Source organism: Anomaloglossus baeobatrachus, chromosome 7, assembly GCF_048569485.1.
Source record: "Anomaloglossus baeobatrachus isolate aAnoBae1 chromosome 7, aAnoBae1.hap1, whole genome shotgun sequence".
Lineage (NCBI taxonomy): Eukaryota > Metazoa > Chordata > Amphibia > Anura > Aromobatidae > Anomaloglossus > Anomaloglossus baeobatrachus.
The window spans coordinates 121,858,413-121,884,154 of NC_134359.1; the positions used below are offsets into that span (position 1 = coordinate 121,858,413).

The following is a 25,742-nucleotide window of genomic DNA, read 5'->3' on the forward strand; positions in this document are numbered from 1 at the left end:
GACCTAGCTGTGTGGCTTGGCGCATTGTCCTGCTGGAAAAAAACAGTCCTCAAAGTGGGGGAACATTACCTAAGCAGAAGGAAGCAACTGTTTTTCCAGGATAACCTTGTACATCGTTTGATTCATATGTCCTTTGCAAAGTTTAATCTGCCCAATTCCAGCCTTGCTGAAGCATCCCGAGATCATCCCCAATCCTCCACCAAATTTCACAGTGGGTGCAAGATACTGTGACTTGTACGCCTCTCCAAGTCTTCCTCTAACCATTGGACGACCAAGTGTTGGGCAAAGCTGAAAATTAGAGTCCTCAGAGATTAGCTAACTCTAGAAATTGGGCAGATTAAACTTTGCGAAGGACGTATGAATCAAGCCGCATACAAGGTTATCCTGGAAAAGCAGTTGCTTCCTTCTGCTCAGGCAATGTTCCCCAACTCTGAGGACTGTTTTTTCCAGCAGGACAATGCGCCATGCCACACAACTAGGTCAATCAATGTGTGGATGAAGGACCACCACATCAAAACCCTATCATGGCCAGCCCAATCTCCAGAACTCAACCCCATTGAAAACTTATGTAATATAATCAAGAGGAAGATGGATAGTCACAAGCCATCAAACAAGGAACTGCTTACATTTTTGCACTAGGAGTGGCATAAGGTCACCCAAAAGCAGTGTGACAGACTGGTGGAAAGCAGCCAGGACGCATGAAAGTTGGGATTAAAAATCATGGTTATTCCACAAAATATTGATTTCTGAGCTCTTCCGGAGTTAAAACATTATTAGTATTGTTGTTTCTAAATGATTCTGAATTTTTCTTTGCTTTCAGATACCTCAAATAAAGCAATGCATTTTTTTGTTGTTTTGACCATTTCTCATTTTCAAAAAATAAATACAAGATTTATTGCTTGGAAATTCAGAGACATCGTCAAGTAGTTTATAGAATAAAAGAACAATTTACATTTTACTCAAATATACCTAAAAAAAGAAAAATCAGAAAAACTGACAATTTTGCAATGGTCTCCTAATTTTTGCTGTATACTTAGATGTGACCACTTGTGTTTATTCACGGTGCTGCTGTCATAATTAACTTCTAACTAGTGATTAGCGAGCACTACCATGCTCAGGTGCTCGGTACTCGTAATGAGCAGTCAGATATTTGACGGCTCTCCTCGTGCCGATCATAATGGAAGGCAATGGGGGAAGTCAAGCATTTTTACAGAAGATATTCCGGAAAAATGCTAACGTTTCCCATTGACTTCCATTATGCTTAATAGATGAGTCGAGCCCTTCTAAGCGCCCGACTGCTTGATACAAAACCCGAGCATGGTCGCACTCGCTCATGACTACTCATACCAGTAAAGCTTCCATCCTGCACTCGTTTCCTCTTCATATGCCTTCCTCCTTTCATATAGCCAGTTTTCCCTGCCCTCCCTAAGACTGTACATTTTCTCCTTTCACTGTCGTTTTCTTTGTAAATCTTTCTTCCCTGCTTCTGTCTTGAACACTGAAAGAAGTTAGCAGTGAACCTTAAGGCCCAGTCACACACAACGACTTACCAGCGATCCCGACAACGATTCCACCTGATAAGGATCGCTAGTAAGTCGCTGGTGAGATGTCAAACAGTCAGACCTTACCAACGATGCAGTAACAATACAGGTCGCAGTAGCGACCTGTATAACGATCTCTGCAGTCACTTGGACCCTGTCACACAGTGTCAAACACAGGGATGGATCCTGCCCAGCAGGATATCGCCTTTGAAGAATATGGTCCAGACCATTTGGCAACGACTAGCGATCACACAGCAGGGGCCTGATCACTGGTAGGTGTCACACATAACGAGATCGCTAACTGGATCGTTACTGTGTCACCAAAACTGTAACTCAGCAATGATCTCGTTAGCGATCCCATTGTATGAGATGGGGGCTTTAGATTTAAGCTGGGGCTTTGATGGATTTGTAAAATTTTGCAGATAACTCAGATTGATGAAAGATTAACAGATTTTTGCAGCAACAACAGTAAAACATTTTATTGAAGACTATCTAGAAATGTGCTTAAAGGGAACCAACCAACTTGATTTTCATATATAAAGTAAAGCCAGTGTTATACTGGCACTAGGATGCTGAATGTAAGCATAGCTTTTGTTCAGAGATTGGATGTTTTATTTCAGAAATATGTCCAAGTAAAGTTCCAGCAGTGCACTGCTATTTGATTGACAGGTGCAACAGGAAGGGAATATGTGGGACGGGTCTTGCACCTGTCTGCCTGCCGCCTGGCCTTCCTCCCCCTGTCACTGTCATAGATTTTAATTCCTGAACAGGCAGACAGGGGCAGGAATAAATAACAAGACCTAACCTACATATTCCCTTCCTGTTGCACCTGTCAATCAAATAGCAGTGCATTTCTGGAACTTTACTTGGACATATTTCTGAAATAAAACCTCCAATCTCTGAACAAAAGCTATGCTTACATTCAGCATCCTAGTGCCAGTATAGCACTGGCTTTACTTTATATATGAAAATCCTGCAGGTTGGTCCCTTTAATTACGGTCATTTTGCATGTAGGCTGCAAATCAGCAATATAAAAAAAATCTGTGGGAAGCTGTGCATAGCCTTAATACTGTGGTATGGATAATCACATGAATTTCAAGGCAAAATATATTGAAGCTTGACACTACTTTTGTACTTTGTATACGTTGTAAGAAAGCATTCTTTGCTTAGTGTTCAGTTGTACTTTACATCATGTTTTGGTTTCTTTGGTTTCAGCTTTTTTACCAACAGTGGCACGGGATTTGAAGCTTTTATCTCCTCCTCTGGTTTCCTGGTGGTAGCAGTTTGCACCAAGAAGGAATACACTACTGTTAAGTTGCCTGATCACTGCTTCTGCGATTCATTGTGGGTAAGCAGCACTTATTATATTGTCACCTAGATTGATTTTGGGAATCTGACTACATCAATGGGCTGCAAATCTTGCACCCATCACAGAGCAGTATGCTACTGCTGCCGACTTGTGTATATTTATTGTCCGACCGAAACATTTCACTAACTTGTGATTTACTTCAACAGCACAGTATAGCCATTGTCCATGTACCTACAAAAAGGTCGTTGGGATTTTTTGGACAAAGCAATGTCTACATTTATGTCAATGGACAGCTGAAAATCACTTCGCCCCTAAAGTTTCCAGCTATGAGTGAGGTAAGTGTGGGAACAAAGCTATGGCTTCATCGTTTTGCATTGTTTTAATGAGTCAGCTCACAATGTTTGTTGTCGATCTGAATGTGCCAAGTGAAGGTTTGCAGGGTGCACACAGTTCTCAGATATTCACAGCCGTTCTCACAATGTGATGGGTTTTTTCTTACATTTCAGCCTTTTACTTCTTGTTGCATTGGATCTGCTGGGCAAAAGACCAATACACCGCCCCCATCACAGATTGCAGATCCTCCAGTCTCTCCTCCAAGTAACACCAGTAGGTCATCACTGGGCAGCATTCTGTCTTCCCCATCAAGAAGTGGGTTACAAGGAAAGACAGAATCTGTCAAGTTAATTTCAGCCGGGACTCAAGATAGTGAATGGGGATCTCCAACGTCGCTTGAAGGACAACTTGGATCTGTTCTTATCTTCCATGATACACTACAAGCAAATCAGATTAAGGCTTTGTACTTGGCTGGTGAGTGTTGGTTATAATAATGAGGACCTGTCACTTCCTAAAAGAAATGGAAGTAAAATTCTCTGAGCTTCCCCAGTTTTGCTGCCTTTTCCTCTCACTTTTGTAGTGCAACTGAGCGTTTCTTCAGAGTCGTCTTTTGCTTTGGGGTGAAAGTGCAGGCCCCCATAGAAGGCTGAAGAAACACCCGGCTGGACTGCGAAGCAGAGATTTCACATACTGCGCTCCTGAACAAGCAAATGTGAATATCTGTAATGGAGTAATGCAGTGCAAAACTGAAAAGAAGGGCAGAATCAGGGGGCTCAGGGACTTTTACAAGGTGTGTTGCTCCATTTTCTGAGCAACAGATCCTCATTAAATGTAGTGCAGTTATTTGCATTTACATTGCACAGCTGCATTTATGTATCCATGTTCTCTTATCAGGTCCAAACAGCTTGAACCCCTGGAAATCACAGGACACTGAACTATCAGACTTACCCAGCAAACTGCTTGTTTATTATACACCAAAGGTTAGTAAGACGTTACTGCGATTTTCTTTTGATAGTGTTTTCAGTCGTCTTTCTTACCTATGCTGTGTATTGTGGTTGAATTAGTCCAAGTATAATGATTCATGTGTAAATTATGTCTCTCACGTCGATCTTTACACCATTTAGCAGAATGTGATTTAAAAATCCAAATTAAAACATATTTATGATATGACTTGGGTAGAAATTAGTCTAGTGGACAGACATCAGCCTATAAGCTACACTGTGTACAGCATAAACAGGAGGACCAGGAGTATAACATGCAAATACTTTCATTAGAATAAAAGTTAGTTTTAATTCATTAAAGTGAATGTCCATAAATATGACACAAATAAGACAAAAGGGCAGTGAACATAATTCATGCGAATGGCATAACATAGGTAGTATTGAGGGTAAAAGGTGGTAAGAAATGCATGGCATATATCAATAGTAAAGTGCATGTGCAAAATCCCTAGAAATGGCAGCAAGAGCAGTATTGGCAGAGTCAGGGTCATATAGGTCCCATAGTAATCATTAGGTGTTAGTACAAAAACTACATAAGCCCAACTCCATGCTGAAGTAGAAAATCCAGGACTGCACAATATATGATAATTGAATAAACCACCTCCCCCCTCAATGAGAGACCCTAACGTATGTTTCGCTTTCTTACCAACTTGCCGTGTAAAATAACCAGCTTCCTCAGGGGATTTGTAGAGCATATATAATCAGGCGTTGGAGTGAAATGATTTGTAGGACATAGCCTCTGAATGGGATATCTGTGAACTGCCAGCTTAGCACAATGTTATCGTTGTGGGGTGACCTGCATGTGATGTTGTTCTAGCCCTGCTGATCATTAGAAGAGTTGGGGATACTATCAGGTAAGAGTGGCCTCCAGTGGCCACAGAGTACCGACATGGCTGATCTACCAAGTCCTGTAAATCGATCCTAACCAGCTCTACCAGGCAGGATAATCTTCTTTACACTGCTGCTAGGTCTTGTATTCATAATCAATAGGAGTAAGGCCTCGTGTACACTGGCTGACACATGGTTGTAAAAACTGCCAATCTAATAAATGGAAGTTGTTTGGACAGGCCGACCACTCTTCTGATGTGCACTGAACGGTCAATAATTGATTGATCTTTACTTATAGACTTTCATTATTCTCAGCAGCAGAGTCATTCTTACACTTGACAGTATTATGCTACCAGCAATGATTATTAAGCAATTTTTAAAATAAAAATCTCCTGAGTGTTTTTCTCGCTCATCGGATGATTTGCAGCTTGTTCACACTAGAGGATCATCAGGGAATGAGCGTTCCTAGGATAAGATAGCATCCTAAGAATGAGGTAGTTACTTGTAAGAATAAGATTAGTACAATCCAAGAGAGGAGATAAACATTAATTGGAGGCGTTTCTGCTATAGTAATGCTATAAATATAGCTAAATTATAGTATTTTTCTTTTTGCAGTGCAGTTTTATGAAATACCAATGTAGTTTAAATATTTCCATTGAAGTATTTTATCTGGTTTTTTTTTAGGCTTGTGGAAATCATATCTGCCTTGATTTATCACCCAACCTGTATCATGGACGATTGACTGGGAACAAAGTTGTTAACTGGGACATTAAGGTATTTAATTGGAAAGTTTAAGTGGAGCTTGTGGATACACCGAATAATAGCAGTTTGTTACTTAATTACCTAGTGCTTGGTATCAAGTGTAGTAATCCTCCTCAGCCTCCTGTGCTTTGAATTGCTTCCTCCACATCTTATGTTTCCTTATATATAAGGAAATTAAGCAGGATGGTTACAGGGAGAGTTAATTATCTGCAGCTCTCCTGCCCTAGCTAATGAAGAGAGTGTGCATACATTAGAAAGACTGACTAAAAAATGTTTCCTGTGCTGAGATTTTGTAAATGTGTCCCTACTGTGTACGGAGTTAAGGCCGTGTCTGACTGTGCAGAGCTGCTCCAGTTCATGGTCGACAAATACCACAGCTCCTGGCCAGGCGGGAAAGCATAGGTCACATATGATAAGTGAGTACACGGACGAAGCACCGGGGGCTGCTTTTTCTGAGGTAATACATTTTCTTCTCTGAGGTAACAGTAGTATTTCTGCCGCATTTCTGACCCTCTGGGCTCATAATAAATCATGGCAGTGAACTAGGAGCTGAGCTTATAAGTCTCAGCCTTGATTTATGATGAGCTCACAGGACTGGGGACGCTGCAGAAACATTCACTCTTGTGATGAAATGGGGAAATGTGTTTCCTCAGGGAGGGAAATTATTATTATTATTATTATTTATTATTATAGCGCCATTTATTCCATGGCGCTTTACAAGTGAGAGAGGGTATACGTACAACAATCATTAACAGTACAAGACAGACTGGTATAGGAGGAGAGAGGACCCTGCCCGCGAGGGCTCACAGTCTACAGGGAATGGGTGATGGTACAATAGGTGAGGACAGAGCTGGTTGCGCAGTGGTCTACTGGACTGAGGGCTATTGTAGGTTGTAGGCTTGTTGGAAGAGGTGGGTCTTGAGGTTCCTCTTGAAGCTTTCCACGGTAGTGGAGAGTCTGATGTGCTGAGGTAGAGCATTCCAGAGTATGGGGGATGCACGGGAGAAATCTTGTACGCGATTGTGGGAAGAGGAGATAAGAGAGGAGCAGAGAAGGAGATCTTGTGAGGATCTGAGGTTGCGTGCAGGTAGATACCGGGAGACTAGGTCACAGATGTAGGGAGGAGACAGGTTGTGCATGGCTTTGTATGTCATGGTTAATGTTTTGAACTGGAGTCGTTGGGCGATGGGAAGCCAGTGAAGGGATTGGCAGAGTGGCGAGGCTGGGGAGTAGCGAGGGGAGAGGTGGATTAAGCGGGCTGCAGAGTTTAGGATAGATTGGAGGGGTGCAAGAGTGTTGGAAGGGAGGCCAGAGAGCAGGAGGTTGCAGTAGTCGAGGCGGGAGATGATGAGGGCATACACTAATGTTTTTGCTGATTCTTGGTTAAGGAAAGCACGGATCCGGGAGATATTTTTGAGTTGTAATCGGCAGGAGTTGAAGAGGGCTTGGATGTGTGGCTTGAAGGATAGAGCAGAGTCGAGGGTTACTCCAAGGCAACGAGCTTGTGAGACTGGGGTGAGTGAGCAACCATCAAGTTTGATGGAAAGGCTTGTTGGAGGAGATGAGTGAGGAGGAGGAAAGACCATGAACTCTGTTTTGTCCATGTTAAGCTTTAGGAATCGCGCAGAGAAGAAGGATGAAATAGCAGACAGACATTGTGGAATTTTGGTTAGTAGAGAGGTAATGTCAGGTCCAGAGAGGTAGATCTGTGTGTCATCGGCGTAGAGATGATACTGGAAGCCGTGGGACTCTATGAGCTGTCCCAGGCCGAAGGTGTAGATGGAGAACAGCAGGGGTCCAAGAACTGAGCCTTGGGGGACACCGACAGATAGGGGGCGAGATGAGGAAGTGGTCTGAGAATGGGAGACGCTGAAAGTTCGGTCGGTTAGGTATGAGGAGATCCAAGATAGGGCCAAGTCTGTGATGCCCAGAGATGAAAGAATCTGTAGTAGGAGGGAATGGTCGTCTTGTGTCGAAGGCAGAGGACAGGTCCAGGAGGAGGAGGATAGAGTAGTGTCGCTTGGCTTTGGCAGTTACTAGATCATTGGTGACTTTGGTTAGGGCAGTTTCAGTAGAGTGATGAGGTCGGAAGCCAGATTGAAGCCGGTCAAAGAGGGAGCAGGAGGAGAGGTATGAGGACAATTCAAGATGGACATGCTGTTCCAGTAGTTTTGAGGCGTAGGGGAGAAGGGATATGGGGCGATAGTTTGACACAGAGGATGGGTCAAGGGAGGGCTTTTTGAGGATGGGTGTAATAGAGGCATGTTTAAAGCATGAAGGGAATACACCAGTTGTTAGTGATAGGTTGAAGAGATGGGTTAAGGCTGGGATGAGGACTGCGGTGATGTTGGGGATGAGGTGCGATGGGAGCGGGTCCAGTGCACAGGTGGTTAGATGTGATCTTGAGAGTAGAGTGGAGAGATTTTCTGTCATGGTGGAGAAGCTGGATTTGGAGGAAGAGGGATGAGTAGCTATGATGAGGGGCTGTGGTGATTGTGGGCCAAAGCTTGCTCTGATGTTGTCAATCTTCCGCTTGAAGAAAGAGGCAAAGTCTTCAGCTGAGAGGAGAGGAGAGTGAGGTGGTGACGGAGGAGAGAATTGAAAGTGTTGAATAGCTGTTTAGGGTTGTGAGAGAGAGAAGATATGAGGGATGAGAAGTAGGTTTGTTTTGCAGCAGTGAGTGTGGACTTGAAAGTGGTGAGGGACTCTTTATATGCAATGAAGTGCTCAGTGGAATGAGACCTCTTCCATCTGCGCTCAGCAATTCTGGAAGCCCGTCTTAGTTCTTTAGTCTGCCTCGTGTGCCAGGGTTGCCTGTTGATTGTGCGGGTTTTGGTGTGTGTGAGGGGGGCAGCTGATTCGAGAGCTGCAGAGATTGTAGTGTTGTATAAAGTTGCAGCGGCATCTGCATCATGTAGAAATGTAATGTCTGTGAGGGGGAGAAGGGACTGAGAAAGGGCGTGTAAATCAATGTGTTTGATATTTCTGCGAGGGTGTGAAAGTTTGTGGAGGGGGGGTTGCGTACTTGGAGAAGAGAGGGAAGAGAATGTGAGGAGGTTGTGGTCAGACAGGGGGAGTCGCACGTTAGAGAGGTTAGATAGGGAACAGAGGCGAGTGAAGATGAGGTCCAGCGTGTGGCCATCTTTGTGAGTAGCTGCAGAAGACCATTGGGTGAGGCCAAAGGAGGAAGCGAGTGTTAGAAGTTTGGAGACAGATGAGTGGGAAGTGTCAATGGGGATGTTGAAATCACCCATGATGATGGTGGGGATGTCGGTGGAAAGGAAGTGTAGTAGCCAGGTGGTGAAATGGTCAAAAAAGGCAGTGGCTGGCCCTGGAGGGCGGTAAATGACAGCCAGTTGAAGGTTGGAGGGGGCGTAGATGCGTACAGAGGGCACATCAAAAGAGGGAAGAGTAACAGAGGGTGGTAGTGGAATTGGTGTAAAGGAGGATTGGTCGGACAGGAGCAAACCAATTCCTCCACCATGCTTGTTACTGGGGCGGGGGGTGTGAGAGAGTTGGAGACCGCCATAAGAAAGTGCAGCAGGAGAGGCAGTGTCAGAGGGGGTGAGCCAGGTTTCAGTGATGGCGAGGAAAGAGAGTTTATTAGTGATGAAAAGATCATGAATGTAGGATAGTTTGTTGCAGACAGAGCGAGCGTTCCATAGAGCTCCTGTTAGTGGAACTGGGGGAGCGGGGCTGGGTGAATGGGTTTGAGGTTTGAGAGGGTGCGGAAATTTGTGTTAGGTTGTTGAAGAGGGTTTGAAGTGACGATAGGGATGTGGTGAGGAGGACCAGGATTTGGAGAGATATCTCCAGCAGTGAGGAGAAGCAGTGAGAGTGTTAGTAGGTGGGAGCAGGAGAGGCCGTGAGGTGGCCGTGTGTGTCTGGAGACACTGGGGGAAATGTGGAGGAAAATATCTGAGGGGAAGGTAAGATGGGTGGGGAGGATGGAGGGAGAGATGAATAGTTCATTACTGGGTTTAGGGATCTGAGGGTGCAGTAGAAAGTGAGGTATTATAGAGGTGAAAGTTAAGAGACACACAAACATTGTTTACATTGACTATGTATGCCGTGAAATGTGTTACTTCATTAAGTATCCGCAGTGAGCCCCGATCTCTGGATAGATTTTCTGACTATAATTCTCTCAAACGTCAGTGTGTTTCAGACAGAAATATACCTGGCGGCAATCATGCAGACTGGTTCTGATTCATGGGGTCTCCCTGCAGCTTGCTGCTATTGTGCTGAATTTGCACAGAGCAAATCGCAAAAAATCCGTATTCTGCTGAATATGATTTATATAAAATTCAAGAATTCAGTTCCACTGAAACCAGCTCATCTCTAGTTAGTACAGCTGAAAAAGACGCACGGACATCAAGATCAGGGAGGGATGGGAAGGATGAAGGGAATGTAGCAGAGGTACACATATAGTATTTCATTCAAAAAGGGCTGGATGATTTCCTCAGTACACACAACATTGTTGGTTATAAGTGACTTAGTGACCAAATGTAGAACTGGTGGAGGAAGGATGAGCTAGATGGACCTAGGTCTTTTTTCAACCTAAGTAACTATGTAAACTATGTATGTATTCAGACTGCTCTAAAACAGACGTTTTTTAATATAAATCAGCCAGGGCAGGGCAAGTAAATAAAATGTATCCTTTACTAGATTAGTTTAAAATGATCAAAATGGTCACAAATAACCTTAGTGCCAAACAAAAAAATACAGAATTGTTAAATAGACAAACAAAACGGTAATATATAGTGTCCTCCAATAACACCATAAGTTGTTGCTGTAAGGTATACCACATTAGAAATGCTCCTGTAAGTCACACCTAGAGTTGAAGCAGCAAATATGCAGTATATAGAAAGAAAGTGACAATAGATTCAGGAACAGTCTCACCATCTAATGTCCTGAGCAGGGTGGATTTGATTTAAATCTAACTGATTTAAATCACGATTTAAATCACGATTTAAATCACTAGTCAGTAAGGCTTGATTTAAATCAGTGATTTAAATCAAAGTTTCTACCTAAACTAGTTCTTGCTACTTTAACATGCAAGTAGATGAAGATTTTTAGAATCACTTTTTATTACTTTTTTCTCCCCAGTTTAATGGGTTAATCATTCATATTTGGACACCACTGTTCTGTTGTACTTAGGAAGGAGAAAAATAATCCTGACCTTAATAACAATTTAAATAGATTTATTCAACTGAAACAATAACAACATTACAGCATAAGTTATTTGCTTAACCCCTTAGTGACGGAGCTAATTTTCACCTTAATGACCAGACCAAATTTTGCAATTCTGACCAGTGTCACTTTATGAGGTTATAACTCTAGAACGCTTCAACGGATCCCGGTGATTCTGAGATTGTTTTTTCGTCACATATTGGACTTCGTGTTAGTACCAAATTTAGGACAATATTTTTTGCGTTTATTTATGAAAAAAATTGAATATTGGCAAAAATTTTGAAAATTTTGCAATTTTCAACTTTTGAATTTTTATACCGTTAAACCAGAGATTTCTGTGACACAAAATAGTTAATAAATAACATTTCCCACTTATCTACTTTACATCAGACCAATTTTGGAAACAAAATTTTTTTTTGTTAGGAAGTTAGAGGGGTTCAAAGTTTATCAGCGATTTCTCATTTTTACATCAAAATTTACAAAACCATTTTTTTAGGGACCACATCACATTTGAAGTGACTTTGAGAGGCCTAGATGATAGAAAATACCCAAAAGTGACACCATTCTAAAAACTGCACCCCCCAAAGTACTCAAAACCACGTTCAAGAAGTTTATTAACCCTTCAGGTGCTTCACATGAACAAAAGCAATGTGGAATGAAAAAAAAGCAAAAATTAAATTTTACCTAAAAATGTTGCTCTAACCCAAATTTATTCACTTTTAGAAGAAATAACAAAACAAAATGGACCCCAAAACTTGTTCCCCACTTTCTTATGAACGCGCCAATACCCCACATGTGATCAGAAACCTCTGTTTGGACAAATGGGAGGGCTCGGAACAGAAGGAGCAATATTTGAATTTTGGAAAGCAAATTTGGCTGAAATAGATTGCGGGCACCATGTTGCATTTACAGGTCCGCTAAGGTACCTAAACAGAAGAAATCCCTCACAATTGACACCATTTTGGAAACTAGACCCCTCAAGGATTCTATCTAGGGGTATAGTGAGCATTTTAGATCCACAGGTACTTCACAGATTTTGTTAACGTTACGTTGTCATATTGAAAATTTTAATAATTTTCTCAAAAATGTTGCTTTAGCATCAATTTTCTCACTTTTTCAAGAGGTAATTCCAAAAATTTGACCTCAAGGTTTGTTAACCACTTTTTTATGAGCGCGGTGATACCTCACATGTGGTCTGAAACCTTTGTTTGGACAAATGGGAGGGCTTGGAACGAAAGGGGCAATATTTGAATTTTGGAAAGGAAATTTGGCTGAAAAAGATTGCGGGCACCATGTCACATTTGGAGGACCCCTAAGGTACCTAAACAGCAGAAACACCGCACAAGTGACCCCATTTTGGAAACTAGGCCCCTCAAGGAATTTATCTAGATGTTTGGTGAGTACCCTGAACCCCCAGGTGCTTCACAGAATTTTATAACGTTGAGCCATGAAAAAAAAATAAAATAAAATTTTACCACAAAATTGTTATTTCAACCAGGTAGCTTTTTTTTTTACAAGAGTAAAAGGAAAATATTCAGCATAACATTTATTGTGCAATTTCTCCTGAGTTTGGCGATACCTTATATGTGGTGGAAATCAACTGTTTGGGTGCACAGCAGGGCTCGGAAGGGAAGGAGTGCCATTTGACTGCAAAATTGGCTGGAATCAATAGCGGACGCCAGGTTGCATTTGGAGAGCCCCTGAGGTGCCTAAACAGTGGCTGTCCCCCACAAGTGACTCCATTCTGGAAACAAGACACCTCAAGGCTTTTATCTAGGTGTATAGTGAGCAGTTTGAATCCACGAATACTTCACAGATTTTGATAAGCTTAGGTTGCCATATTGAAAATTTTCATTTTTTTCACAAAAATGTTGCTTCAGCATCAAATTTCTCACTTTTTCAAGAGACAACAACAAACCGTGGACCCAACAGGTTGTTATCCAATGTCTTATGAGCACAGGGATACCCCACATGTGGCCAAAAACCTCTGTTTGGATAAATGGGAGGGCTTGGAATGGAAGGAGCACCATTTGAATTCTGGAAAAGTTGAGATAAATTGCGGGCACCATGTCACATTTGCAGGGCCCCTTGGGTACCTATACATTCGAAACCCCCCACAAGTGACTCCATTTTGGAAACTGGATTTTATTCAGGAGTATAGTAGCATTTTGAATCCACAGGTACTTCACAAAAATGTTGCTGTAGCAACAAATGTCTCACTTTTAGGCTATGTGGCCATGATCCAGCGACACGGCGTCTAGTACACAGTGTCAGCCTCCTGCAGAGATGTGAGTGTTGTCCACGGGAGAACGCAGCTGCCCATGCCCACGATTTGGGTTCAGGCCGCTGTGGAGCTCTATGCTACCTGCAGAGAACACTCATCTCCGCAGCATAAATTGACATGCTGAGGCTCGGGAAGCTGCGCCACAGGTCGGTTTATGCTGCGGAGAAGAGAAGTACATTGGGCAAGCACATTGGGCATGGGATTTCTAAAAATCCTTCCACTGTGCTTCTACTGCACAATGCAGCGTTATGGACGCAGGGAAAACACTCTGCGCCCAAAACGCTGCAAATCCCGATTGTGGGCGCACAGCCTAAAATGCTACAATGGATGAATGGATAGATGTCAAACAAATATAACGTCCCACCCCCTGCATATTCTAAGCTGGCGCCCTTTAGTGCCTTTCATGTGGCACTAAAGGGTGCCTAGCCTTGTATTTAGCCCCCCAAAAAATTAATTAAAATAAACGACGTGGGGTCCCCCCTATTTTTGATAGCCAGCTAGGTTAAAGCAGACAGCTGTAGCCTGCAAACCACAGCTGACAGCTTCACCTTGGCTGGTGATCAATTTGGAGGGCTCCCCAGGCGTTTTTTAAAAAAAAAAACAAAACGTGGGGTCCCCCCAAATTAGATCACCAGCCAAGGTGAAGCAGACAGCTGGGGTCTGGTATTCTCAGGGTGGGAAGAGCCATGGTTATTGGACTCTTCCCAGCCTAAAAATAGCAGGCCGCAGCCGCCCCAGAAGTGGCGCATCCATTAGATGCGCCAATCCTGGCGCTTCGCTCCAGCTCATCCCGCGCCCTGGTGCGGTGGCAGACGGGGTAATATATGGGGTTGATACCAGCTGTAATGTCACCTGGCATCAAGCCCTGGGGTTAGTGATGTCACGGCATCTGAACAGATACCCGACATCACTAACCCTGTCAAGAAATAGAAAAAAATAAAGACAAAAAAAAAATTTATTTGAAAAAAAACTCCCCGAAACATTCCTCTTTTACCAATTTATTGTAAATAAATAAATTTCGGTCGCTGTAATCCATTTTTGAGGTCCCACGCCGTCTCTGGATCTTCTAGAATATGGGGGGCACGTTCAGGGAACGTATCCCCCATTTTCTGGAAGAGCAAGCTCTCCATGAGCAGTGTGGGTGCAGTAATCTGAGAATACTGCACTCACACTGCCCCGGTCCAACCTAGGGCAGAGTGACCTGCAGTAACCTCATTCCAGAATATGAGGGGCACGCTCACAGAACGTACCCCCCATTTTCTGGAACAGCAGCCTCTCCATGTGAGGAGTGTGGCTGCAGATCACTGCACTCACCCTCCCCCGGTCCACAGTGGAGCCTGTGCATCAGCGACGTCAGCAGGATCCCTGCTTGCAGGGATCCAGCTGACAGCCGCTGTCTGCGCATGCGCCGCCAGCATTCAAGAGAAGGAGGCGGCGTGATCGCGGGGCCGGAGCACCAGCAGACAGGTAACGTATGACCGGGGGCTGGGGGGGGGGTGACGGAGGGTGACGGAGGGTGACGGGGGGACCTGGGGACAACTTTCTGCCGCATGTGACGTGTCACATGCGGCAGAAAGAGTAGGATGAATGCGGCCGCCATTTTCCACGCTCCGGAGGGGGGAGGGGGGGAGGCGGCTCTGGAGAACCGGAGGGGGCTCCGGGGACCAGAGATCTCCGGTGTACCGGAGGAGGGGTCAGGGGGAGGACATTTCCCTCCGATCTGAAATGTTTGATCATTTCAGATCGGAGGGAAATGAATACAGAGCCGGCGGCGGCAGTTTTCAGCGCGCGTCGGCGCCATCTTGGATTTTCCGGAGGGGGGGTAGGGGTGGTGGGGGGACTCTCCGGTACCGGGGGCTTTGGGGGCACTAGAGGATTATATTTATTTCTCATCTGACATGTTTGATCACGTCAGATGAGAAATAAATCAATTTTACCGGCCATTTTTTTTTTTTTAATGTTGTCGCCGGTATACGGTGTATACCGGCGATCGCATTAACGGGGTCCAAAAAAAACACCCCGATTCATAATCTTGGGGGTCTCAGCTACCTCCGGTAGCTGAAACCCCCGAGATTTTTCGTCACTGGGGGGCGCTACAAGCTTTTTCCGGCCTGACGTCTCAAGACGTCGGAACAGAATAAGTACCCTGTTTTTCCGACGTCTTGAGACGTTAGGCCGTCGCTATGGGGTTAAACAAACATCCATGTTTGTTAACTAATTTGGCTAAACAAAATATATATATATTTTAAGAAACTTAGACTGTCAGCCCAGCCGACACATGAAAAACCTAAATACTACTGTCCCTGCTGTCCTCTGTAGCTCACTTGTCGTCATCTTCATCATCATCTTCTTCTTTGTTCCTATTCATAATCTGGAAAAGAAAAACAAGCTTTCCTGCTTTATTGGGTCCCAACCGATTTCTCAATTTAGAATGAATGAGTCCAAAGGAAGAGGATATTCTTTCAACGCCTGCAGAAGCTACTGCTGTTAAAAGGGAAATCATTACTTGAACAGTCTCTAAATCCAAGCGCTTAAGTGACTTCCCCCAGTTTACTGGTGTGACCTTCCTTAAAATATCTTCAGCAAACATATATTTCTTGAATGGTTCCCCCTTAGCTCTGAAGTTTATTATAGTTGGCATTAAAGATGGATGATTGCTGGATACCCATGTCATAGCTAACTCCTCTTCCTCAGCACTTAGGTTTTGACCCTGATATTGGATATTGACAATATTTGCCAAAAAATGAGCTAGAGTCAGTGCTTGTCCCATTCGTTTGTTTACTGCTTGTAATTTAATTCTGTCCATGTGTAGTTCTGTTTTTAAGTGTTCACTCAGTTCCTTCCAAATTTCAACAGCATCCGCAATAAAACAGCTTTCTGTATTTTGTTTAAAGCTTGAGAGATGGGTTTCAGGAAGCTCAGCATATGTTCAACATTTCTCTTAAGCCCAATGTTGAGGATTTTGGCCGTGACAGTGCCATCTATTTTATCTCGATTTTCTTCACAAAGTGTCATCAGAATAGGCCAGTTTTTGATATACTGCTCAAAACAGTCCACCACAGAGTTCCATCTAACATCTTGTGGGAGCGTTAGCTTGGTTCCACCCATCCTTTTCAGAGCTGCTGCAGCAAAATGATTATTGTGGAAGTATTTAGCAATTTCAACAACGTTAGCCTTTATTTCTGGAACACTTAAGTCTTTGGCTAAGAGGTGCAGCAAATGAGCACTGCAACCATATGTTATTAGCAGCTTTGTATTCCCTCCCTGCTCTTCTAAATCTCTTCTCATCTTGGATACGTTTGCAGCATTGTCAGTGACCAAACTGTGTACTAGACATTTGAATTTTTGTTCACATGTCGTTATAGCTTTTACTGCCACTTCTTGTAAGTATTCTCCTGTGTGTGCATTTCCTGACGTATCAGTTGTTTGTGCAAGGAAGACTTTACCTTCTTCTGTTGTTATACAAGCACATACAATAGGATCATTGTGGACATTACTCCACCCATCAATACTTAGGTTAACAATTTTACCCTCCAGAGCTGTTGCACATTGCTCCATTTCTCTGTCATACACTTGATCCAGCAGTTTCCCTACAACATCAGCTCTGCTGGGTGGACTGTATCCTGGTCTCAGTGACTGAATCATATTAATGAAATGTGGGTTCTCAGTCAGACGGAAAGAAGAGTTCGTTGCATAAATAAACTGGGCAATTTTTTCATCAATCAACTCTTTTTCTAATCTGCTAGTTCTTATCACAAGCCTATCTATGGTGGTTCCAGGAGGTAAAGGTTTTTTCTTCCTTTTGGGTGATGGTGATATGTGGCTGTGGGTGTCTGATGATGCTGCTGCTGCTAATGAAGCACTATCCTGGATGGATAACTCTGAAACTGTAGAACAGGATGATGGTGATCTTGGAGGTGGATAGTTTCCAGAGTCCATGAATTCCCCTAAACAAAAAAAGTCAATGCTGTTATTTTATTGTTTATTATACAATTTCTGCTTATTGTACACAACACATCACTGCCCCTGCCCCAAAAGGAATATTTGTTTGTTTTTCTTCATAACTGTACCAAATGACAGTAAGGCTGGGGCCACACGGGCACTACTGCGATCCACTTGCATGAGACTCGGCTCGTGCTGGCAGTACAGCAGAGCCGAGTGTCATGCCTGTGTCTTTGCAACTGAGGTCCGTTCGTGCGAGCAGACCTCAGCTGCGGGGGGCGGGCCGGCACTCAGGAGGGGAGGGAGGGATTTCTCTCCCTCTCGCCTGTGTAGCCGGCTATTGCCATTCTCGCACTGCACTAGCAGTACACCGGTGTACCGCGAGTGCAGTGCGATTTTTCTCTCGCCCCATTCACTTGAATGGGTGCGAGAGAAAGAGACTCAGCTTACAATCGCAGCATGCTGCGATTGTTTTCTCAGTCCGATTAGGGCTGAGAAAATAATCGCCCATGTGTGCTGTCACACAGGCTAGAATTGGTCCGAGGGGAATGCGATGTTTTATCGCACTCCACTCGCACTGTTTTTCTCGCCGTGTGGCTTAGCCCTAACATGCAGTAATAATAAGAAATATAATTTTTCTCACACATGACAGTTCAGTCTTTAGAAATAGGATTCAATAAAAATGTTTACCAACCTGAAGATCCTGCCTGTTCAGAAGTGTTTCTTTGGTCATCTTCATCACCGCACTTCTCATGATGTTGCCTCATTTGCGCCACCAGGCCTTGCATCTCTTTGTTGCATCGTTTGCATTTTGCACGCATGCCTGCCTTACCGATAGGCGAAGGAGCTTCATTAAAATATTCCCAAACTGGCTCTCTTTTATGGCCTGCTGCCATTATAAGGAAAGAATGTAATAAACCTCAGATCGTACACACAAACAGATCCAGACTTGTCTGTCTGTGGCTATGCTGCAGTATTGTGCTCAAAGTTTCACTTTCATTTTCTTGTCTGCTTGCCCTTCCTCCTCCTCACACTTAGATTCACATTCTTCTTGTGTTGTGCAGATCTATTCCACTGCAAACAATCAGAAACATATTGTCTAACTTCTTGGACTTGGCACTGAAGGGGTTGATTCTGTATTCATAGGTTTGTAGAACAATAGGATTAAGGTCTTTTTCTCAACTCTGTTCATGTTGTAATATTTTTGCCGTGAAGAAGAGGCTGGGACCTCTGCGGAGTCAAATTCAGTTTTGAGAACTGCGTAAGTAAAGCGAGCGTCTGTGATAATATAGGACAGAAACTGCCCACAAATCCTACAGAAACCTCTGGAAGAGCATGGCATTGTGACTGTTACACATATACAGCCTTTATTCTACTGAGTTAAACAACTCAGCTTTATCTCATGATGGAAGAATCTTTGGATGGTAAAATATTTTCCTCAAAAAGCAGTTTATTGAAAAAAATCCAATTTAAATAAAAAAAATCCGATTTAAATAAAAAAAATCTGATTTAAATAAAAAAAATCTGATTTAAATCAAAAAAATCCGATTTAAATCAAAAAAATCTGATTTAAATAAAAAAAAATCCGATTTTTTTTTAATTTTTTTTTTTTTTAAAAAAACATTGATTTTTATCCACCCTGGTCCTGAGGGGTATTCACTGGCAGTGATAACGATGGGGGGGATATACCATATTTTTCGTTTTATAAGTCGCACCGGATTATAAGATGCACCCCAAATTTGGAGAAAAAAAGGGAGAAAAAAAAAATGGGGTCCATATTATAATCCGGTGGTTTTATATCAGGGAGATTGGGCAGCAGCGGAGCGGGGATCACAGGAGGCAGGGGCGGTACTGGAGTACTGTAATTTTGCTACAAATACAGAGGGGGGCCCAGATACTCACTGCGGGCACTGCTCTGTGCGGGGCGGTGATGCGGCTCTGCTGTGCAGGGCCTGGTGACGCGGCTCGGTCCTGTTCTGCGCGGGAGGCGGTGAGTTACCAGCCATTCTGAAGACATCAGCGGTCGGGGGTGAGACTTCAAATAGTGGCGGCCGGAGTTTGCGCATGCGCAGATGAGAGCTTGAGCTGAGAGCTCCATCTGCGCGCGCGTAAACTCTAGATGCCATTATTTGAAGCCCTGACCGCCGACATCTTCAAAATGACCGCCCACCGCACAGAGCAGCCGCGCACCGAGCAAACCAAATTTCTGTTGGTTTTTTTTTACCCCTTAGATAAAAATAAAGCTATACGTGTTTGGTATCTAGGAACTCATACTGACCTGAGGAATCATACTGCCAGGTGAACATGGTAAATTAAAACCCCTCAAAACAATTTTTTTGCAATTTCATTGCACTTGGAATTTTACCCGATTTACAGTACAATATGGGGCAGAGTGAAAGGTGTCATTCAAAAGTACAAAGTCCCACAAAAAAAAACAAGCCCTCATATAGCTACACTAACAGAAAAATAAAAAAGGTATGGCTCTTAGAAGACATAAAGGAAAAAAGGGAAAATCACCCGGGGGGGGAAGAGGTTAAATATACTATAAGCATTACAAATAGCCTTTAGTTAGATAGGGATGGGCTTCCAAAGTCTTGTTAGGAAATATCTGATCACTAATGTAAGGTTAGAAGTGTAATTATTTGTGAAAACTTAGAATGATGACTGTACTGTGAGCTGAAAGAGAGAATTGTGCGAGTTACAGGTGACCAAATATTTCCATCCTTATTAATATGAGCACGGTATTTCTATTTCAGGACATGATCAACTGCATTGGAGGACTAAACACACTGTTTCCGCTGCTGGAGCAGATCAGCTGCTTAAATGAGTTTGTCTGTGACCGATCTGAAAGTATCAGCCTTCCTCCAGAGCTGCTGACTCCTACAGAGGGAGATTTTGTGGTTTTGTCTTCCACAAAAGCTTCAGGTATTACCTTTTACAGTTAATTTATGTGAATATATCATTGTATTTTTATGTACCTATAATCAGGGTTCTTTCACACAATGTTTTCTGGAAATTGCAGCTTTCTTTTAATGTTTCTTCTCCCTTTTTTCTTTTTTATTCTTTGTTAAAAGGTACCAGTCATCAGGTTTTTTCCTTATGAGCTGCGGACACCACCAGTGGTCTCTTATACAGTGTGTCCAGCCATATCCTGTCCACCGTCATTAACCTGAGAACGGCGGCAGCTATAGGCATGGAAGTGGTGTCTAGGTATAGTAAAGTAGCCTTGTGCTACGCAATGAAACCACCTATAGCGCCACCTGGTGGAAAACGCGCCATATGCGTGACCAGCATTCAGTGTTTTGGGGGTGTCATGGGTTTCATATCATAGCATTTCTATATGCAAGATGTTGATTCGTATTGAATTGATGATGTCCTACAACTTTGTAATTCACTATTTTGTCTCTATCTCGTTCCGTATTCGAGATAAAAATGCTAACTTCGTTGTTTTCCACCAGGTGGAGCTATAGGTGGTTTCATTGCGTAGCGCATGGCTACTTTACTATACCTAGACGCCACTTCTATGCCTATAGCTGCTGCCGTTCTCAAGTTAATGGCGGTGGACAGGATATGGGTGGACACACTGTATACAGCATTCCAGATTATTGTATAGAAGAGCCCAGGCCGTAGTGTAGAACGATCATGTGACTGCATTGTTAGAAGTGGTCTGTGCAAGACCTGTGTGCTGTCACCATCATGAACCGTAATGGGCGGAGCTTAGCAAAGAAGTATTTGTGAAGGACAGTGAGGGCAGTCAGGGAGTGGAACAGGCTACCACGGGAGGTGGTGAGCTCTCCATCAATAGACATCTTCAAGTGGAAACTGGATAAACATATAGCTGGGATGTTTTAGGAAAGCCTGCACTCGCAGGGGGTTGGACCCGATGGCCCTTGAGGCTCCTTCCAGCTCTACCATTCTATGATTCTATGACCTGTGGTGTATATTACAATGCAGGGGACATAACCAAGCTAAAATAATCATGGCTGAATTTGACTGACAGTGAGTTATCCCTGCAAAAGTGCTGCCCCTATGACTGATCTGACTGAACTTTTTTTTTAAAAAACCATGTTAGTGATGCACTTTGAATCATGTACAACACATTAAGGCAGTTTAATATCAAAAAAACATGTGATTGGGTCCCTTTAACTTTTTATTTGATGTGGCTTTTACAGACACAGATATTACATTTTTATTTTTATTTTTTATTTTTTTGAGAGGGTTCAATTTGATTATTGTTTATAAAGGAAAACTGAGGTAATTTCAATTTTGCTGAAGTATTATTTTATTTTTTTATCATTTTGTAAAACTTTTTTTTCTCCTCTTTCAATCACATCATCCGGCATCTGTAGCGTGTGAAGCAGGCTCAGATACACCTGTCATTAAGCATTTAGACGTGTTACCTCTACATGATGAGGCGTTCTGGACAGTCTATAGCTTGGATGTGTTTAATTGTCAAGATGACTGAACCTTTCAAGCAACCTAACTCTGCAGCTGAACTCCACCGCTAGCAGTGCACCCCGGGAGCAATAGAACGCGCTCATCCTTGTCCTGCACACCCCTCTTAAGGCCACGTACACATATTGAGTATTTAGTGGGTTCTTTACCTCAGTATTTGTAGCCAAAACCAGGAGTGGAACAATCAGAGGAAAAGTATAATAGAACCACGGGCACCACTTCTGGATTTTTACCCACTCCTGGTTTTGTCTTACAAATACTGAGACAAAAAACTTGCCAAATACTGAATGTGTGCATGTGACCTAAAGGGGTTTTCTGGTTGCAGAAACCTTCTCTCTTCAGGTTATTTTTGTAAAAACAAACTGCTTACCTCACCTTTTCAGAGTCCAGCGCTGAGTCTCCGCAGCTTCTTCTAGCGTCGACAATGCTACAGCCCAGTATCTGCCAGAGTTGACCGCACAAGCCGCTCAGAGACTCAGAGCTCCGTAATTGGCTGCAGGGCAGACGGCATGACATCAGCTCTGCAGACCATAACAGGAGGAGGAGCAGCGGAGACTCAGCCCTGGACCCAGTGATGGTGACGAAAACAGTTTGTTCTTTTTAAACAAACAGGAGGGGCATTGTGAAAGTGGAAAACACCTCTAACTATTGACTAATGCCAGAAAGTAAAGCTTCAGGTCAAAAACTAAAAGCTGTGGTAATCCACAGCCATTCCAGAGGATATGCATTACCAGTGGAATTAAATATTTACTTAGATCAGAGTAAGAACAGGAACAGGACAATTATGCCTTTTTAGATATTTAGGAGGTCATGATAGCATCCCTAGCAGAGGAAACCTGCTCAGATTTGCTAGAATATCCTTTATTTGGGACTTATTCAATTAATAACATATTGATACAATACACTAGGCTAGTGCCTCGTAGATGGCACAGAACGGGTAGACCTTCATCTGGGATCTTGCCCAGCTGATGCCTGGTGTATGGCTTGGGCATGCCTCACACACATTCAGGTCTGAGGTCACTGCATTTTATTCTTCTTGGCTACTTTCACACATCCGGTTTGAGCAGTGCGGCTCAATCCGAATGTGAAACCTATGTAACGGATGCGGCGAAAACACCGCATCCTTTGCATAAGTTTTTACATGCAGCCCGTCCTGTTTTATCCGGTTCTGGCACACTACTGAGCATGCGCAGTGGAAGAAACCGCATCCGGCGGCCGTATGCGTTTTTTGACGCATCACGCCGCATCCGGCGTCCATAGGCATGCATTGAAAAATGCGCCGGATGCGGCGCGATGCGTTTTTTTTGCCGGAGCAAAAAACGTGCCAGGGAATGTTCCATCCGGCCGCCGCATCGGCTAAATCTGTCGCATGCGGCAAAAAACGGACGAAACGCAAGCCCATGCGGCACAATGCGGCGCCAATGCAAGTCAATTCTGGAAAAAACTAAACCGGCGGCAAAAATAAACCTGTTTCGTTTTTTCAGCAGAGCGCCGGATTGTGCCGCACTGCTACAGCCGGATGTGTGAAAGTAGCCTTACTTGGCACATCACTCCCATTGATCCAGAGGTCGAAGTGTTTGGCGCCCTGAATCAGCAACTCTAGACTAACTAAAATCACATTTTTTTTTATTTATTTTTTTTTTTAAGAGAAACGTTTTTTTTTTTTTGGGGCCTGTGTCTTCAAAATGGATGGACCGCAGAGCCCCCTGGTCTGAGATTGTGGGGAAAAAATAGAAAATAGTGACCATTGTGGTTTCCTATAGTAATAAAGAAAATTAGTATTTATACCTTGAGAATGCCCCAATAAAATTGAGCGGCTCTCGGGCCCTTGTATCGTCTGACTCCACAGTTTACCTTTGATTTTCACTATTGTTTGTTTGTTTTTTTCCCCTCCAGCTCGATATAAAGCCGATGGCTCCATCTAGTGGCACTCACCACTGAACCATGCATAGTGGTGTTGTTGTTATTATCATTAATATTATTATTATTATTATTTGATCTATCGATAACTGTCACACACCCTGGAGTCTGTAATCATTTACTATGTACTTGATATTTTCTTCATTGTATGAAGAGTTTTCATTCAATAAATGATTTAAAAAAAAAAAAAAAAAACAACAAAAAAACTACAGATTACTTTGTTTGGGGTTGTATTGATGAAGTATTTTTGGGAAATATTTATTTGTACTCCTCAGTGTCCTGTATCATTTGTGTTTGTGTTGCAGAAGCCCGTCTGGAAAAAAACATCATAGCTACATTTGTGTTGACGATTAAGCACTTTATTCAGAGACATCCGATCAATCAGGAGAATTTAATGCATACGCATGGAGTCACTACATTAGGGGCTCTGCTGCAGAAGGTAACACTGATTTCCTACTTTAAATACATCTATGGTTGTGTTTCTTCTGGGTGAACTAATAGGAGTGCGTAGATTTCATACTGGTTGAGATGGATTTTACACTGACCACAGATCTAGTTTTGCACCACTGTAATTATTCGATGGGATCAGATACAGCATAAGGCGAATTGAATGTTTTACCTTTTTCTGAACGGGAAGTTAATCTTTTCTTACATCAGCCATTGAAATCAAGTGTGTTTATATACAAGACAACCACGTCCTCCAAACAAGAACCTCGTAGATTTTCCCATCAGTTATCCAAACTTTTGTCAGTTTTTGGATGATGCTAATGCTGTAGAGACTAATGCTGGAGTGCGTATTATACACATATATTCCCACTTTAATTCTTCATCTTGCGTATTTAAAACTGCAGCTGGTAAATGTAGCCATTGCCATTTATAGTTTCTATGCCATTTAATTTGCACTAAAGCTACGTTCTTGCAATAAACTTTTCGTGACTGATGTTACTGAAATTCTGCAACATTTCTGCCCCTATTATGTAAATCGTGTTACTTGTGTTCTTTTACAAGCATTTTTATCGCATTTCTTGTCTCTTGTTTCTGTAAAGCTGCTTTGCTTTTTTTTACTTCTTGGTATTTGCCTTTAATAAAACATTATTTCATATACTTATCTGCTTATTACATGCATTTTTGATCCATCTCCACAGCAGAAACTATCTAAAAACACTCATGTTTTTTACCTGCACATCTTCCTATCTAATGCAAGTCTGTAATAAAAATCGGTACATAAAACTCAGTATACTTCTAAGAGAAATTGACATGGGGCTGATTTGACACACCGCAGGTTAGTTTCCACCTTGCTGGATCTGTAAGATGCTGCATTTTCGATGCAGTGAAAATACAGTGTCAAAAACTCACTAAAGACTTATTGTGGCACACAGCCTAAAGTCTGACACCTTATTGGGATTAATAGACACTTTCAGTTACATTGGAATCTACAGATAAACTGTATTGTGTCTAAAGCTGCATTCAAAACCCCCTTCTTGTATCATGTATGCTATGTTTCTTCATGTATTTCCCTTGGACATAACTTTGTAAGCTGAGGGAACTTAAAAGGAATCTGTTACCACTTTTTTGCTCCCCCATCTGAGAGCAGCATACTATAGAGGCAGACATCCTGATTCCAGTGATGTGTCACTTACTGGGCTGTTTGCTGTCATTTTGATAAAATCAATGTTTTCTTTGCGGCAGATCTAGTAGTTATACAGAGCTCATGAATATGCCGGACTACCTGGCAACATGCCAAGTAGTCCTCTAATGATAATCTGCTGCTGATTAACCATTGATTTTATCAAAACTACACTAAGCAGCCCAGTAAGTGACACATTGCTGGAATCAGGATCTCTGCCCCTACATTATGCTGCTCTTAGATTAGGTGGCAAAAACCTGGTGACAAATTTCCTTTAACAGTTATATCCTATTGCCCCCAGTGACATAAAGTACACCACCTGTATCCTCCTATCCTCTTTGCATGTGTAGTGTTTTATATGTTGCTTTCTTATATTTTGTGTTCCTACATAACAGGAAGTAATACAAACTCATCATCTTGGATTACATTTATGTAATAGGCATGTTATTATGGAATTTTAGAAATGTCTTGTGGGTACATGTGACATTTTGAACAAATAGCTGATAATAACCTTTAAGGGGAATCGGTCACATCCAGAAATGCAATTCACTTG

The 25,742-nt window shown here is 42.7% G+C and overlaps 1 protein-coding gene across 3 annotated transcripts in view; it reads left to right on the forward strand.

The window, feature by feature from the left end:
* The window catches only part of NBEAL1 (neurobeachin like 1), a 283,360-nt gene that overhangs the window by 130,181 nt on the left and 127,437 nt on the right, over positions 1-25,742 (forward strand). For all 3 annotated transcript variants that reach the window (XM_075317649.1, XM_075317650.1, XM_075317651.1), the window contains 7 exons: positions 2,757-2,889; positions 3,057-3,185; positions 3,357-3,657; positions 4,078-4,163; positions 5,694-5,783; positions 19,944-20,112; positions 23,868-24,001. In XM_075317649.1, the coding sequence (XP_075173764.1) occupies positions 2,757-2,889; positions 3,057-3,185; positions 3,357-3,657; positions 4,078-4,163; positions 5,694-5,783; positions 19,944-20,112; positions 23,868-24,001 (1,042 nt within the window). The remainder of the gene's footprint in view (positions 1-2,756; positions 2,890-3,056; positions 3,186-3,356; positions 3,658-4,077; positions 4,164-5,693; positions 5,784-19,943; positions 20,113-23,867; positions 24,002-25,742) is intronic.